Source organism: Rhinatrema bivittatum, chromosome 2, assembly GCF_901001135.1.
Source record: "Rhinatrema bivittatum chromosome 2, aRhiBiv1.1, whole genome shotgun sequence".
Taxonomy (NCBI): Eukaryota; Metazoa; Chordata; class Amphibia; order Gymnophiona; family Rhinatrematidae; genus Rhinatrema; species Rhinatrema bivittatum.
Window position 1 is genome coordinate 91,052,964 of NC_042616.1, and position 18,280 is coordinate 91,071,243.

At 41.2% G+C, this 18,280-nt stretch overlaps 1 protein-coding gene across 8 annotated transcripts in view; it reads right to left on the reverse strand.

Annotated features, from left to right (window-relative positions):
• Positions 1-18,280, reverse strand: part of KMT2C (lysine methyltransferase 2C) — a 979,844-nt gene that overhangs the window by 253,097 nt on the left and 708,467 nt on the right. For all 8 annotated transcript variants that reach the window (XM_029588444.1, XM_029588443.1, XM_029588442.1 and 5 more), the window contains one exon: positions 5,310-7,322. In XM_029588444.1, the coding sequence (XP_029444304.1) occupies positions 5,310-7,322 (2,013 nt within the window). The remainder of the gene's footprint in view (positions 1-5,309; positions 7,323-18,280) is intronic.

An 18,280-nucleotide genomic window follows, 5' to 3' on the forward strand; every position in this document is an offset into this window, starting at 1 on the left:
CATTAAAAACAGGATGTTGACCTTGCACAAATCCCACCTGATAAATCTCTATCAATGAAGTGAGAACACTTGCCAGGCGGTCAGCATAAATCTTCGCGAGCAACTTAGCATCGAAATTCAGGAGGGAGAGTGGCCGATAAGAGCCAACAACCAAAGGATCCTTATCTTTCTTAGGAATTAACATGATCAGAGCCTTATTGGTGTGCAGGGGAAAAACTTGTGGTCGAGCAAGTGTTCATAATACAAAAGCAAAGGAGGGGTGACTGTCCTGCAGTATTTTATATTCTCCTCCATATCCGTCAGGTCGGGATGCTTTGTAAGATGGAGCTCCTAAGATCCCAAACCATATTTCCTTTTTACGTAGAGGGGCATTGAGTTTCTCCACCTGCAGATCCGTGAGTTGTGGAACAACAATTCCCCGGAAAAAATCGGTTTGAGCTAGCTCATCCCCCGATTGTTGGGCATAAAGCCATTGGAAATAGGAAAGAAAGGCCTCACTTAGCCCCTTGTGAGAGTTCACCACTTTATGTGATGGGTTCTGAATAGCTGCAATATACTTAGCCCCCAATTTATGCTTTACCAAGTTAGCCAATAATTTCCCCATTTTATTCCCATATTGGAAAAGTTGAAATGTATAATAGAACATAGATTTGACCATGTGTTGATGTAGGAGAGTATTCAAGGCTGTCAGAGCATCCACAAGCCAAACGCTGCCAATCACTACGCACTTGTCGTTCCAAATGCAGAAGTCTGGCATCTAATGCTTTTCGTCTATGAGCTAGGTAAGGCTATGATCTCACTTCGAAGCACCACCTTGCTTGTATCCCAAAAAAGGGTAGGAGTATCAACATGCACTTTATTATATTCCATATAATTCATCCCAGTGCTGTTGTAAAAATTCTTGGAAACATACATCTTTGGCCAAAAACGTGGGAAAATGTCATGGGTGTTGGCCTTGCACACCGGTCCCCCACTGAAAGTCCACCCAAATCAAGGCATGGTCAGATATCGTTAGTAGGACGATTTCTATGGTTAGCACTTGAGAAAACAGTTTGTGAGAAGAGAAGGTAGTCTAGGCATGACTGTGTGGCATGTGCCCAAGAAACATGGGTGTAATCTTGCTCGGTGGGATGGAGAACCCTCCAAACATCTAAAAGACCTAGATGTTTACATAGTAGTGGAAGACCCTTTTGAAGCAAGAGTTTTTTGGCCGAGTTAGGATGAGACCGATCCAACTGGGGATCACATTCCGCGTTAAAATCACCTCCCAGAGCCATAGAGGTAGATGGCGGGTCCTGCAGCAGTTGACAGAAAGGAAAAACTGTTTGTCGTATTGATTTGGAGCATATATGTTACAATTAGTAAGTGGCTGCCCTTGCAAGGTCCCATTAATCATTAGATAATGCCCAGCAGGATTGGCGGTGGTAGCAATATGTTGAAAGGATACTGACTTATATAATAGTATGGTTACACCTGCTTTATGAATGCCTGAAGATGCCCAGTATACTTAGCAAACTGCGCAGATGGTTGGTAGGCCATGTTCAACATCATCAAGATGTGTTTTCTGCAGTAGGGCAATATTAGTTTGCTGATTTTTTTTTAACATGCTTAAATTGTTTTGTCTTTTGATGGGGGAGCTAAGCCCACAGACATTCCAGGAACTACGCGCTGGCCTTTTTAAGCAGGCATCAGTAAGTGACCAAGAAGATAGTGAGCAGAACAAGAAAAGGGTAGGTATCACTTAAGAGAGGTATTGGACTGATATTCAGGCAGGGATGCTTCAAAGCATGGAGGAATGGAGGCAGATGGCGGTTAGGCCCAGAAAGAGCGAGTCAGAAACACGTCTTGCTCCCTTCACAGCATCACGTGATCTCTTCTTTTCTGTTCATTTTAATGTTTATTTCAGTTTGGCTGTTTGCTGAACTGAAAGAAACATTAGCCACCCCTCTGCTAAAACAACTCTTCTATCAAAAATGGGGCCTCCCCAAGCTCCCATTGCTACTTCCTGACCTTTCACCCCTACCAAAATGCCATATATTGGTATGGCCATACAAGACAATGGCACTATCTGGCCAAGATCAGTATCATTTTGATGTCATTTGAATGCCAGTTAAAAGGCTAGGTGCCATTTTTAAATATAAGCATGAGGTCATGCCTCCTTTTTCTGTCAAGACCCCTATGAATGGGATAAGAAAGGCCTGGGGATGTTTCCAGGCCAGACTTATTTCTGTGGTGTGGGGGATGTTGAAAGGGTCAAAGGAGGTCCTAGCTGAGTTTGGCTCAGGCCAGTGATATGGGCTCAGACTCCAGTGTCTTGGCGGAAGAGGGACGGTTGGAAGGAACCAGGGAGGCCCTGCGGGCCATATTTTTTTTTAAAAATAAAATGAAAATACACAAACATTTTGGGAATTCTCAGGCAAGGTAATTTTTGTTTCAGATGAGCTATTTTTTTTAAACGAATATAGTAGGCAGGCATAAATGGGCAGAGTGGATGGTTCAAGTGGTCCTTATCTGCCAACAATTTCTACTCTAGGTTCCTGATCTCTCAGCTGAAACCACAATAGTTAAAGCTCATTTGTAACCATTTTAGATAAGATCATAACCAAATTATGTTTACATATGATACTATGGAGAATGTATCCTGTAAGCTTGACCAAAGAGCAATATTCCACTGCTAAAATGGGGATTATTTCAATAGATTAAATGAGCATGCAATCACAGGCTTAAGGAGATGAAGAGCACCACAAGAAAATAAATTTAAAGTTATCTGCATTATTTTCCAGCCTAGCCACTGGACTATAACATGGATAGCTTATTCTTCCAGCCTACTGTCAGAGCACTGCTGAAAGTGCCCGGGATCGCAGTGTAATGCGATTCCAAAGCTGAAAATGGGTAGGGTGGGGGGTTTGTTTTTAGTTTCATTTATCAGGAAGGGCTTGTGCCAAAAGTCTCACTTTGAATTTTTACTGTTTTCATTGGAGGGATTGGCAGGGTGGACTTGGCCTATATGAGTCATTATAATTTGTGTGTGAGTGAGTGAGTGAGTGAGTGTGTGTGTGTGTGTGTGTGTGTGTGTGTGAGTGTGTGTGAGGGGGGTGGTAGGAGATCATAATCAGGCTGGGAGATCAACAGTCAAGAATTTTTTTTTTTTTTAAAGTATAAGAATAGCATTTAGTTAGATATCGTTTAAAGATATCTGGTTAAATGGCAGATTATCCAGTTAATTTAGCTGGTTACAGTTAAAAATTGGCTAAATTAGCAGGATATCTTTACACCACCCTGGAATGCCTCCTTTTTATCTGGCTAAATTTTAGCTGGATAAGGGACTCAATATTAAAAAAATTGCCATTTAACCAGATAATTTGTAGGTTATCCAACTAAATGCCTTTAAATATTGGCCTTTATATTTTTTATGTTTTCAATTTTTTTTTTTTTTTTTAAAACAATGTTATAACAAAAAAATCAGTAGAAAAATGACTGTTAAAACACACAGGAGAAAAATAAGTGTAAAATAATTTTTCTAATGATTTCCTTTTGTTATAACATGAAATTCCCAGGAAAAATAAAATTAAATGTAGATCTATATATGTATTTATCTCTCTCTATATATTTATTATGGATGTGCTGCTGGTTGAAATGACAGACGTCAACGATATTGTTTATGTAGTTTCATGTCATTTTCTAAACTAAATGATAGAAACATATACTAAATTTTTTTTTTTTAAATATTTTATCATTTTTTTGTGTGCAGTATTTGTAAGCAGTTCGCACTGGTATCCCCAATAAACATTGCAAAACAGGGCCTCACCATCCCACCACCTCTTGAAGTGGTTGTTTCCGCAGAAAAGGTAATATTTATTAAAAAGAAAACCCCCAATAATAGACCCTGCCCATAACCCCTGCCCTTTCTTAAAATATAGCCTCTCTCCATTGTCCCCAGACTCACCAAACCCACCCTGGTAGTCTGGTAGTTGCCCTGAGTGACTCCTCTGCTCTTGGAGCCGGTGGCTGCCATTTTTCAAAATGGTGCCGACTGGCTCTTTGCCCGGCTCTCCAGGCCCTGTATGCTGCCCATTAAGTACCACACTCCATGGATCATGCTGTAGCTAAGAGGAGGAAGTATGAATGTTCTCAGAAAAGCGCTCCTAAATGTTTAAGAGCCACTGCTTGTGTTTCTTGTTGATGTGAGGTGCTGAGAGCACAGCCAAGGTGCTGGTCTGGATATGAGCATCAGGCAATGGTGACTTTAATGTGGCACACTTGATGAGATCTGAAGGCACACTAGTTGGGAAACACTGGCCAAAGGTAAGTATAAGATGCCAAGCACTTTTTTTTTTTGGCTTGGCAGTTTTCTTCTACTCCTTTGAACTGGCCACTATTGACTTGTGATTGACTGTACATACACTTTATTTAAAAACATAAACTAAATCAATAAGCAGTGATGCATACGGTAGAATATTCAGATCCCTGACAACCAATGCTAATACTATTTTGCAAATTTAATCACAATACACTTTTTAAAACATGGAAAACTTGAACATGAAATATTTTAACAAAATCACAAGCTCTTTTAATTGACCTTTTGAAAGTCAGTTTGTTGAGACATATTTCATGTGTGTGTTCACACCTTTAAGAGATAAGTTCCAATCATTAAGCTGTATAACTAACCTCATAAAATGCTTGGAATCAGATCTGAAAGCCCACTTTCAGACTGCAAAAGTTGGCAAACTTCCAGAGGTTAAGCTGTGTTAGTCTGTAGTAGCAAAAACAATGACAGAAGGCTGGTGGCACCTTATAGACAGACATTTAATTGAGGTATACATTTTTGAGGACTAAAGACCATTGATGAAGTGGCCTTTAGTCCTTAAAAGCCTATGCCTCAATAAAATTTGTCAGTCTAACAAGAGCCTCTGAGTAATTAGTGTTAAGATATGAAGGGACATCAAATGGAGATGTCTAGAATTGATGATCTACCCCTAAATGATATACATGCTTCTTTTGCCAGTTTTCTCCCATAAATTATATTCAAGAATTTAACTTTATATCTGTTTATCTTCAGAAAAGGTTTGAAATGTTAAACTATTTGAAAAAATAAACCAACCCTCAGATGCTGTACCTCTCATTAAAAGATTTTAAGATTGCAGGTAAAGCAACAGAGATGCTCCTTTCGAAATTCTCCTCTAAAACATAACTTATAAAGCAGAGGTTTACAAAATATGCCATTCCCAAGACATGAACAAATTATATAAAGTTATTTGGCATAAGGTAGACAGTTGAGAAATGCAATGCCAGTTATAAATTGTTCTTACCTGTCTTAGTTTTTCCTCTGCTTCTGGTATATTTATAGTGCTTTGTGCATCAGTCACTCCTGTATCTGATGAAGAACCAGGAACTTGAGAGATGCTGGTAAACTGCTGCCCTTGAGTATTTAATGGAGAGTTAGTAGATGCACCATAGTTTCCTTCAGATCCAGTTTTCTGCTGATCTAGCGCATCATGGGTTAGCTGGTTAGATCCAAATTTGTCTCCGAATTGCAGTTGCGGAGTAACTTGTGCCTGATCATAGGGATCATGTTTTGGGGCTAGTGGGCCATGGCTAAATGTATCTGATGTGGCAGGTCCTATTGTTCTTAGAGTTTGAGAACATGGATCTGTTGGTCTTATAAAAGTACTCTGAGGCGGCAATTCTCTGCTTTGTGGTGACTGCTGGTAAGGATCTTGATTTGGCAATAAACCTGGTCTAATCATTGGCCTGATAAAATTCTCTGGAATTGGTGGTCTTGGAGCTCCTGGTGGCTGACGATACGGATCAGCAATGACAGGTCTTGGTATTCCTGGGGGCTGAGAAAAAGCATCAGTAATGATGGGTCTTGGAGTTCCTGATGATTGAGAATATGTATCACCAATAGGCCTTGGTGTTCCTGGTGGTTGGATATAAGGATCAGGATGCCTCTGATTTAATATAGGCTGTACAAAAAGGTCTCCCATAGCTGGTCTAGGAGTAGATTGTGGTTGACTATAAGGGTCAGTTGTCTGTAGAAGTGGTCTTGGTGTAGGTGGTGGCTGGATGTATGAATCAATTACTGTAGTTCTAGGAGTAGAGGCAGATGGAGTATAATGATCAGGAATAGGACGAGGTGTTCCAGGAGGCTGAGCATATGGATCCTGAGAAATTGGCCTTGACATAAGACCAGACTGAGAGAAAGGGTCATTGTGCTGTCGCATTATCCTTGGTGGATGTGCAAATGAATCACTCACTGCAGGATGGGAAGTTAAAGGTGGCTGGCTATAAACATCATTGGACTGACTATGGGAAAAGTTATCCAATGGTCTTGATGTTAAAACAGATCTTTCAAATGCCTCTACAGATAAGCGTCTGGGTGTTGATGGCATGGATGCATAAGGATCTTGTGAAGATTGAGAAGGACGCATTGGTGTTTTAAAAGGTCCAGAGGCACTATCAATAATATTTGGAGTAGGAGTCAAAGGAGGCCTTGTGTATGGATCAGGTGGTGTCATTCTAGTTTGTGCAACTGATTGTCTTGAAAATATTTCAGACCTAGGTGGTTTCATGAATGGGTCATTACTTCCAGTCACTATAGGAACTTTTCCTGATTGTTCAATATTTATTGGTGACCTAGAAATTCCAAGAGGTTTAGAGAATTGATCAGCTGCTACTGTAGGTTTTGGGGTATCTGGTAATTTTCCATAGGGGTCATTAACTGGAGATGAACAGCATGAATCTCTGACAGGTGATGGCCTATTTCCACTTGTTTCACTAACTTGAAGAGGTCTGGATATGGCTGCTGAAGTACATATATCCACTGATGAAACTGAATTTCTTCTGATAAAGTTTTGAGTCACAGAAGATGGTCTAGGTGTTCCTACCATTTTAGCATATGGATCCATTGGTGAAGATGGTCTGGAATTATTAGAGCCTGGAGAAAACATCTGTGGTGAATGTGGTTGAGAGGCCTGGGCTACAAAAAGTTGCTCATGTATAGGTGTTCTGGCTGGTGTGGGTGCTGGAGCTTGTGGTTTTAGGAATACATCATCTGAAGATGTTGGAGGAGGAGCGGGTATTTGCTGCTTTGAAAATAAGTCTTTGTTAAATGTCTGTTGTGCAGGAGACATGCTTCCATTTCCTTGTTGAGGTGTTAAAGGACTCTGTATCCCACTGTTTGGTGTATCACTACCAGAGTGGTTTGCAAGTTGCTGGGAACTAAATTGCTGCTGTTGCTGCTGTTGCTGTTCATTCTTTACTTGCTCAAGTTTTTGTGTGGCTTCAATTTTAGCTTGCTGCTTGCTTTTCTGTCGCATTTGCTGTTTAAACAAGGAAACACAGAATTAATATATGAGCCTAAAAATATAAAATAGGCCTGTTCTAAAGATAAACCTTCAATTAATTAGATGAGCAGAATATTTAAAAATTGTTTTTGGATAGTTTCAAGCTGAAAACCAAATTGTTCTCTCTCAGTTTGAGGAACCATGTTAAATACATATGAAGTCATGGGGAGGGCAATTTTCAAAACATTTTAACGAAGTAACTAAGCAATTATCTGGGTAAAAATCAGTGGTTGAAAATTGCCATTCTCTCCAAATGTAAAATTACCTCCTCACAGTTTAAGCACCAACTCTGCACCTGCAGTGTCGGCCAGCGCTGAATTTTCAAAGGGAAACTCCATGTAAGAGTTTCTATCTGAAAATTTGCTTGCAGGCCCATGGGTACAAAATAAGCTTGCTGCAGGGTTTAAAAATTACCTGCAAGTTATATGTGGGGATATGTAAAGTGTTCAAATTCCTGAGACTATAGCAGTTCAACCTAACAAAAAAAAAAATTAACTATCTAAAATATCTAAAATACTGGAATGGCAGAAGAAAGCAAAGGCATCTTGAGGTATACATTGTTAATAGTTTTATTTAAGAGAGTGATGTTCGCCTGGAAGTTCATTGTTGGCTGAGGCCCAGGAAGTGCCTTGGTCTGACCTTTTCTATCTATACTTGTATGCTGCCCCTTTTAATAAATGGGAACCCAAAGCAGTTTTCACCCAAACACTGCAATACACCAATGCAACATATATTAAACACAGGCAAAAAATACTCACTCCCAATTAACACAATAAGTTCTCCATCAAACAATAAAATACAACATAATAAAATATATCATAATAAAAATATTATATGATATCAAAATATAAACTGAAGTTAACATTCCCAATAACCCATAACAAAACCTCCTCTCCACTCTGATTTTGTATATTCTGTCAGCAGTGTTTTGGTACAATACAGCTGAGTAGAAAAAACAACTTGCCTTCCAAATTTCCTAAAGTAGAGGATATAGGATGTGATAACTATGGAGAAGCTGAGAACAGAAAGAAATAATGTAAATTTTTTCACAATATAGGGAGTTCCTTCTTAAGTTTGCAGGACTATCATGCCATGGAAGCCCTTCTTTCTGTTCTCGTTTTCTTTTTCTCTATCTATTGTATTTTTTCTGTCAGGTCAGTATTGATGCTTTTCTCACTACCGCTGCTGAACTGCCCCTGCTGGGATCACCTTCACAGTCCTCTGCAGTTATACCAGAACAATATGGCACTGCTGGATCTGCACAATCAAAATTCAGTTTTGGTGCATGCAGGAAGTTGTGGTGGGCATGACCTGTATTCCATTTGGTTTTATAGTTCTCATTTACCTAATTTAGATTATTTTTGTGTGAGGCACGAAGATAGCAAGTCCCAGGGAACATTTGACCAGAAGATCTTTTACACATAGTTGTTGAAATGCTTACTAGATACTCAAGATGGGTCAATTGGGGATTTAGAAGAGGAATGGGTTAAGTGTTATATGTGATCAAAAAAGTTTAGAGCCACCCTTCCTTGGTTTATACCAGCTCTTTATGAGCAGGGACAATACATGTACAGGTTAGAAAGCAATGTTTGGGGATAGAGTTTTATTGCATAAGGCTGCAAATCATTATAGTCTATTATAGGTATAAAGAAAAAATTTAATGTGACCCGGATTGAGAGGGCTGATAACAGTGATGAAGAGCTTTTTAAAACAGTATATTTCTTGATTGATAAAGAGAGTAGCCATATTCAGGATATCTCAGATATGCTGCATCACAACAGTTTTATTGTCTTTTGGCAAAACTGAAGAGAGCTGAGGAGGAAGGGAGTAGAAAAGGGAATAAGTTTAGCGCTGTGATTGTAGAAAGCAGCCACGTGGGGCTGGGATATTATTTGGGGAGAGTCTGGTGAGATTTTATGTCAGAATTTGGATAATTTTGACACAATGAGCTGTAATAAGAATACATCTATTTTATTGGCTAGTAAGGCTAGGGGTTGTCTTTATGGTCAATTTCCTCTAAAGCTTGTGAAAGGTTTGCTAGACAATATGCTACTTTGGCATTTGAGAATTGTGAGCTTCTCCCTTCAGGCGGGTTGTCTCACCTTCTCTATTAAGTGCTCTATTGTGGAAATACTTTTGAATATAACAATTGCCAAACTGGGTCAAACTAGGGGTCCATCAAGCCCAGTATCCTGTCCCCAACAATGGCCAATCCAGGTCACAAGTACCTGGTAGATAAAGCCAATGCTGCTAATGCCCAGGGATAAAGTAGTGGCTTTCCCTCAGTCTATCTGGTTAATTAGAGTTTATAGACTTCTTCAGGAACACATATAACCTTTTTTAAACTCAGCAAAACTAACTGCCTTTATCAAATCCTCTGGCAATGAATTTGACAGTTTGTGCACTGAATGAAAAAAAAAAAATTAAGATTTGTTTTAAATGTGCTACTAATTAACTTCATGGAGTGTCCACTACTTTTGGTATTTTTTGAAAGAGTAAGTAACTCATTTACATTTACACATTTTATTCCACTCATAGTTTTATAGATCTCTATCATATTCCTCCTCAGCTGTCTCTTCTGCAAGATGAACAGCCCTAATCTTTTTAGCCTTTCTTCAAAGGGAGCCATTAAGAACATGCCATACTGGGTCAGACCAAGGGTCCATCAAGCCCAGCATCCTGTTTCCAACAGTGGCCAATCGAGGCAATAAGAACCTGGCAAGTACCCAAAAACGAAGTCTATCCCATGTTACTGTTGCTAGTAATAGCAATGGCTATTATCTAAGTCAACTTAATTAATAGCAGGTAATGGACTTCTCCAAGAATTTATCTAATCCTTTTTTAAACCCAGCTACACTAACTGCACTAACCACATCCCTTGGCAACAAATTCCAGAGTTTAATTGTGCGTTGAGTGAAAAAGAACTTTCTCCGATTAGTTTTAAATGTGCCACATGCTAACTTCATGGAGTGCCCCCTAGTCCTTTTATTATCTGAAAGAGTAAATAACTGATTCACATTTACATGTTCTAGACCTCTCATGTTTTTAAACACCTCTATCATATCCCCCCCTCAGCTGTCTCTTCTCCAAACTGAACAGTCCTAACCTCTTTAGCCTTTCCTCATAGGGGAGCTGTTCCATCCCCTTTATCATTTTGGTCGCCCTTCTCTGTACCTTCTCCAACACAACTATATCTTTTTTGAGATATGGCGACCAGAATTGTACACAGTATTCAAGATGCGGTCTCACCATGGAGCGATACAGAAGCATTATGACATTTTCCGTTTTATTCACCATTCCCTTTCCAATAATTCCCAACATTGTTTGCTTTTTTGACTGCCACAGCACACTGAACCGACAATTTCAATGAGTTATCCACTATGATGCCTAGATCTCTTTCTTGGGTGGTAGCTCCTAATATGGAACCTAACATTGTGTAACTATTGCATGGGTTATTTTTCCTTATATGCATCACCTTGCACTTATCCACATTAAATTTCATCTGCCATTTGGATGCCCAATTTTCCAGTCTCACAAAGTCTTCCTGCAATTTATCACAATCCGCTTCTGACTTACCTACTCTGAATAATTTTGTATCATCTGCAAATCTGTTTACCTCACTCGTCATATTCCTTTCCAGATCATTTATAAATATATTGAAAAGCAAGGGTCCCAATATAGATCCCTGAGACCCTCCACTGCCCACTCCCTTCCACTGAAAAAACTGTCCATTTAATCCTACTCTCTGTTTCCTTTTAGCCAGTTTGTAATCCACAAAAGGACATCGCCACCTATCCCATGACTTTTAACTTTTCCTAGAAGCCTCTCATGAGGAACTTTGTCAAATGCCTTCTGAAAATCCAAATACACTACATCTACCAGTTCACCTTTATCTACATGTTTATTAACTCCTTCAAAAAAGCGAAGCAGATTTGTAAGGCAAGACTTGCCTTGGGTAAAGCCATGCTGACTTTGTTCCATTAAACCATGTCTTTCTATATGTTCTGTGATTTTGATATTTGGAACACTTTCCACTATTTTTCCTGGCACTGAAGTCAGGCTAACTGGTCTGTAGTTTCCCGGATCGCCCCTGTAGCCCTTTTTAAATATTGGGGTTACATTAGCCACCCTCCAGTCTTCAGGTACAATGGATGATTTCAATGATAGGTTACAAATTTTAACTAATAGATCTGAAATTTCATTTTTGAGTTACTTCAGAATCCTGGGATATATACCATCCAATCCAGGTGATTTACTACTCTTCAGTTTGTCAATCAGGCCTACCACATCTTCTAGGTTCACCGTGATTTGGTTCATTCAGTCCATCTGAATCATTACCCATGAAAACCTTCTCCGGAACGGGTATCTCCCCAACATCCTCTTCAGTAAACACCGAAGCAAAGAAATCATTGAATCTTTCCACGATGGCCTTATCTTCTCTAAGTGCCCCTTTAACCCCTCGATCATCTAACAGTTCAACTGACTCCCTCCCAGGCTTTCTGCTTCGGATATATTTTAAAAAGTTTTTACTGTGAGCTTTTGCCTCTATGGCCAACTTCTTTTCAAATTCTTTTCAAATTCTCTCCTAGCCTGTCTTATCAATGTCTTACATTTAACTTGCCAACGCTTACGACTTATCCTATTTTCTTCTGTTGGATCCTTCTTCCAATTTTTGAATGAAGATCTTTTGGCTAAAATAGCTTCTTTCACCTCGCCTTTTAACCATGCCGGTAATCATTTTGCCTTTCTTCCACCTTTCTTAATGTGTGGAATACATCTGGACTGTGCTTCTAGGATTGTATTTTTTAACAATGACCACGTCTCTTGCACACTTTTTACCTTTGTAGCTGCTCCTTTCAGTTTTTTTTCTAACTATTTTTCTCATTTTATCAGAGTTTCCCTTTTGAAAGATTAGCACAAGAGCCGTGGAGCTTACTGTCCCCCTTCCAGTCATTAATTCAAATTTGATCATATTATGATCACTATTGCCAAGCAGCCCCACCACCGTTACCTCTCTTACCAAATCCTGTGCTCCACTGACAATTAGATCTTTAAAATTGCTCCCTCTCTCGTTGGTTCCTGAACCAATTGCTCCATAAAACTGTCATTTATTCCATCTAGGAACTTTCTCTCTCTAGCATGTCCCGATGTTACATTTACCCAGTCAATACTGGGGTAATTGAAATCTCCTATTATTACTGCACTAGCAATTTGGTTAGCTTCCCTACTTTCTCGTAGCATTTCATTATCGGTCTTACCATCTTTGCTACGTGGACGGTAGTATACTCAAATCACTATACTCTTCCCCAACACACAAGGGATTTCTACCCATAAAGATTTGATCGTGCATTTAGTCTTATGCAGGATGTTTATCCTGTTGGACTTTATGCCATCCTGGACATAAAGCGCCACACCGCCTCCCGGGTGCTCCTCTCTGTCATTGCGATATAATTTGTACCCAGGTATAGCACTGTCCTTCCACCATGTCACTGAGATGCCAATTAAATCAATGTCATCATTCACTGCTATACATTCTAATTCTCCCATCTTACTTCTTAGACTTCTGGCATTAGCATACAAACATTTCAAAGTTTTGTTTGTATTTTCATTCTGCTTTTTAATTGATAGGGATAAGTTAGAATTGTTTAACTCAGGTGAATTTTTAGCTACAGGCACTTAAACTACTTTTCTTATTATTGGAACATCACTTTTTGGATGCCCTAATTCTAATGCGTCATTAGTAACCTTTGAAGATACCTTCCTCTGAACCACGCGCTTCTAAGCGACTGTTGGCTTTCCCCTTTGCTCTAGTTTAAAAGCTGCTCTTTCTCCCTTTTAAAGGTTAGCGCCAGCAGTCTGGTTCCATCCTGGTTAAGGTGGAGCCCAAACCTTTGGAAGAGACTCCCCCTTCCCCAAAAGGTTCCCCAGTTCCTTACAAAACTGAATCCCTCTTCCTTGCACCATCGTCTCATCCACGCATTGAGACTCCGGAGCTCTGCCTGCCTCTGGTGACCTGCGTGTGGAACAGGGAGCATTTCAGAGAATGCTACCCTGGAGGTTCTGGATTTAAGCTTTCTACCTAAGAGCTTAAATTTGGCTTCCAGAACCTCCCTCCCACTTTTTCCTATGTCGTTGCTGCCCACATGTACCACGATAGCCGGCTCCTCCCCAGCACAGTCTAAAATCCTATCTAGGTGACGCTTGAGGTCTGCCACCTTCGCACTAGGTAGGCAAGTTACTAGGCAATCCTCACGCCCACCAGCCATCTAGCTGTCTACCTTCCTAATAATCGAATCACCAACTATGACGGCTGACCTAACCCTTCCCTCCTGGGCAGTAGCCCTTGGAGACACATCCTCGGTGCGAAAGGACAATGCACCACCTGAAGGGCAGGTCCTTGCTACAGGATCCTTTCCTGTTGCACCAGATTGATGTTCTCTGATAATGAGACCTTCTTCCTCCAAGGCAGCAACAGGGCTGCCAGTCTGAAGTTGGGACTTGGCTACTATGTCCCTAAAGGTCTCATCTATATCCCTCTCTGTCTGTCTCAGCTCCTCCAGGTCTGCCACTCTAGCCTCCAGAGATCGGACTTGTTCTCTGAGAGACAGGAACTCTGTGCATGCGATGCACATGTACAATTTCTCACTGGTGGGTTAAAAAAATCATACATGTGACACTCGATGCAAAAGACTGGAAAGCCCCCCTCTTGCTGCTGGACTGCTGCCTTCATCTCAAATTTGTTAATTTCCTTGTTAAGTTTTAGGTTGCTAATGTGTCTAATTAGCGTCCTTTAAATGTATTAGTGAATTCACTATATGTCTGGTAGTGGCCTACAGGGGAATGATCAAACTCTCAATAAGGTGTGGGGAATTCGTGAAGTGAAGTTAAAAGGCTGACTTTTTTTTTTTTTTTTTTTAGTGTGAAAGTGGCACCTGCCTATAAATTAAAGGACGAGCTAGGTCACCCTTCTCTGTACCTTTTCCAGTTCAACTATATCTATTTTGAGATGTGGTAACCAGAATTGCACAGTGTACTCTAGGTGAGGTTTCACCATGGAGCAATACAGAGGCATTATGACATTCTCTGTTTTATTCTAAATTCCTTTCTGTGTGTGTGTGTGGACCCTTGGACCAAGGCAGGATTGGCTCTACCTGCAGGGAGGAGCCTTGCAAGATCCTACCATTGGAAGGTGGACCCAAGAGAGGCAGAGACATAAGAATATAAGATATGCCATACTGTGTCAGACCAAGGGTCCATCAAGCCCAGCATCCTGTCCCCAACAGTGGCCAATCCAAATCACAAGAAACTGGCAGGTACCCAAACATTAAATAAACCCCATGCTACTAATGCTGGCAACAATCAGTGGCTATTCCCGATTGATTAATTGCAGTTTATAGACTTTTCCTTCAGAAACGTATCCAACATTTTTTTAAACCCAGCTACACTAGATGTTTTAACCATATCCTCTAGCAATGAATTCCAGAGCTTAACTGTGTATTGAGTAAAATATATTTTTCTTCAATTTGTTTTAAATGTGCTACTTGCTAACTTCATGGAGTGCCCCCAGTCCTTGTATTATCCGAAAGGATAAATAACCATTTCATATTTACCATTCAAGTCCTTTCATGATTTTGTAGACAATCATCATATCCCCTCTTAGCCGTTTCTTCTCTTAGCTGAACAGGCATAACCTCTATAGCCTTTCCTCATAGGGGAGCCATTATTTGAAATGTTAATTATTTGATTTTGTTTACTTAGATTTTGTTATGCATCATTTTGTTGGAAATGTTAATTACTTGATTTTATTTTTTTTTATGCTGCGCACCGCATAGCACAGTTTTTCTGCTATATGCAGTATAAAAAAAAATTGTAAATAAATAAATAAATTCCTTGTCCTTTATCGGTTTGGTCACCCTTCTCTGTACTTTCTCTAGTGCAACTATATCTTTTTTGTGATGGGGTAACCAGAATTTCACACAGGATTCAAGTTGCGATCTTATTATTGAGCGATACAGAGGCATTATGACAATGTCCATTTTATTTGCCAGAACCTTCATCTCTACCAGACTTTGCTCCTCTCAGGTTAAGCCTTTGGGTACCAGGACCGGCAGGACTTAGGCGGTGTCTCTGCTGGTGGCAGAAGAGAAAGTCTTTGGATGGCTAGGGTTGTAGGCAGGTAGCAGTCTGAGTATCCATGATCCAAGCAATGGTCAGAGGCAGGCAGTGGTCAAATGTATCCAGAATCCAAGCCAAGGAAAAAAACAGGTATCCATCCCAGGGTAGCGAGGGGGACAGATAGGCAGGTGGGCAAGGAGAAGAACAAGCAGGCACAAAGGTGAAGACAGACTCGACATGAACTGAAGACAAGCTGGAACAAAGGAAAATCGCTGGAGCAACACACAGTATGGCAAGTAGTTGGACCTGTTGCTGAGGCAGTGAAGCAGGGCCAGTGAAGGTCTTTTATATGCCTATGCATGTGATGTAATCCAGGGGCGCCGTGAGGCATTTTCCACAGCGGGCCCTTTAAATCAATTGGTGATGGGCCTATGTGTGCCTAAGGAATGAGCATGGCGTCCTGCTGCATGGAGTCCTGGGGGTGCACTGGAGTGTGGCATTCCAGCACGAGGAGAACAGGAGGACTTCAGGTGCATTTGAAGCCAGCATTGGTGGCCTGGCCAGGAAGTGAGTGCGGCAGTTCACAGGAGCAGCATGTGGACCACCAATTGTAGCAGAAACCCCCTTAAGCCCCCTCTCCTTGAGACTTGGAATTTCTTGGGGTACTGCTGGTGAAAGAGTCTTAAGAAGCTAAGGTCCAAGATGTTTGAGGCTGGCTCTCACGAATTTTCTCCTGAGTTTTAGTTCTTTCACAAAATTAGGTATTCAATTTTTTGCCCCCCAGCAAGAATCCAGAACCTCTTGTACTTCATACACAGCATCTTTGTCAAAGGCTACATCCTGTGATTTGGGCAGCACTCTGGAGGGCCAAGAAAGAACTACCAGTTTCAGCAGTGACATATGAAATACATTGTGGATCTTCAATGTAGGCGGTAGCCTTAGTTGGTATATGACATGATCTAGTTGCCAGTGTACCGAGAAAGCCCCTATATGTAATATGGTGCCAGGTACATAGAGGGAAGCCTTAGGCATATATGCTGGGTACTTAGCCACAGCTTCTCTTCTACCTTGAACTGTGGAGTTGGTCTTATTCGGGCATCTACTGTTTTTTTTTGGCTCTGGCAGTAGCCTTTTCAATCAACTGATTGGTCCAGTCCCATAGTTCATGCAATCTGATCGGATAGTTGAGCTGAAGGAGATGGATCTGTCACAGGGAGTGGCAGTGGAGGTAGAGGTTGTTTCCCATAGACTAGCTGAAAAGAAGAGGAACCAGTAGCTAAATTAATATGAGTGTTATGGGAGAATTTGGCCCAAGGTAAGAGGGTGAACCAGTTATCCTGGTGCTCATTGATGTAAGAGCAGAAGAAAGTCTTGAAGGTAAGATTGATGTGTTCTGCTTGCCCATTGCCTTGTGAGTCATAGGCTATAGGGTAATCAGGCATACCACCCAAACTTCTTACAGATGGAGTGCCAGTACCTGCGGTGAATTGGACTCCTCTATCTGACAGTATGTGCTTGGGTAAACCATGCAGGTAAAAGACATGGAAAGTGAAGAGATGTGCCAAGTCCAGGGTGGAAGGAAGTCCCGGTTGTTGCAGTTCTGGTCCGCAGAGGTCCGCAGCCGGTCCCTCTCCCCACCTCGGGGTTGCTCCAACTGACCACGGCATCCTCAGTGCCCATTCGGGCCTTCTCGGGGCCTTCCCACGGCGCTCCCTCCATGAGGGTGACGCTGCCAACTCTCTGCTGCTGGCCCCGCCCCTTAGGCATGTGCAGGGGCCTGGAATTTAAAGGGACCAGCGCAGGAAACTTAGCTCCACCCCGGGGAATGACGTCAGACACCTTCAGCTATTTAAAGCCAGCTGTGAGTTCCATTCTTTGCCTTGCAACGGGTCGTCTCTGCTGAGAAGTGAGTTGCTTGTTCCTGATTCCTGCTCTCTTTCAGCTTGTTCCTGATTCCTGCTCCGTCCTCGCCTGCTCCTGCTCTCCCCTTGGCTCGTCTTCCTGGCTCCTGACTTTGGTATGTCCTCTGGTATTCCTGCTTTGCTGCCCGTCTCAACTCCGGGTCTGACTCTGGTTTCTGCTGTCTGCCACCTGTGCTTCTTCAAATTACAAGTCCTTAAAAAGCTTAAACCTCTCTTGCACTTTTATGATTTCTGTTTGGTTCTGCAAGCAATCATACTCACCAAAATCGATTACTGTAACTCGTTATTGCTTGGGCTCTCAGCTATCACCATTAAGCCTCTACAGATGTAACAGAATTCAGCCGCCAGGATTTTAACCAACTCCAAAAAGAGGGATCATATCACTCCCATTCTCTACAACCTTCACTGGCTCCCTATCAAATATAGAATCCTCTACAAAGTGCTGACCATCATGCACAAAACTCTACACAACATTGCCCCAATTGATCTAATCTACCAAGTTTGCCCTAATAATCCCACTAGACCAATGAGAAGAGCAAACCAAGGCACTCTCTTCGTCCCTCAAGCTAGAATGTCTCTAAGGAACAGGGCCTTTTCTACCGCAGGACCCACTCAATGGAACAATCTCCCACTGGACCTCAGACAGGACCCTTGCCCAATATCCTTCAAGAAAAAACTAAAAACATGGTTATTCAACCTTGCATTTCCAGAATCCGCATTTTAGCTAATCAGTCTCTCTATTTTGCAACTCAACCCTGCTCATTTCTCTTCACAAATTTGGTTTGGTGGTTTAAGTTCCCTCTCATTTCTCACTTTTTTCGCTAACCCATGATCCCTTTTAAGAGACCCTCAGACACCCCTTAGTCTTATACTGTTTGTCTTTCCTCTATTCCTAGG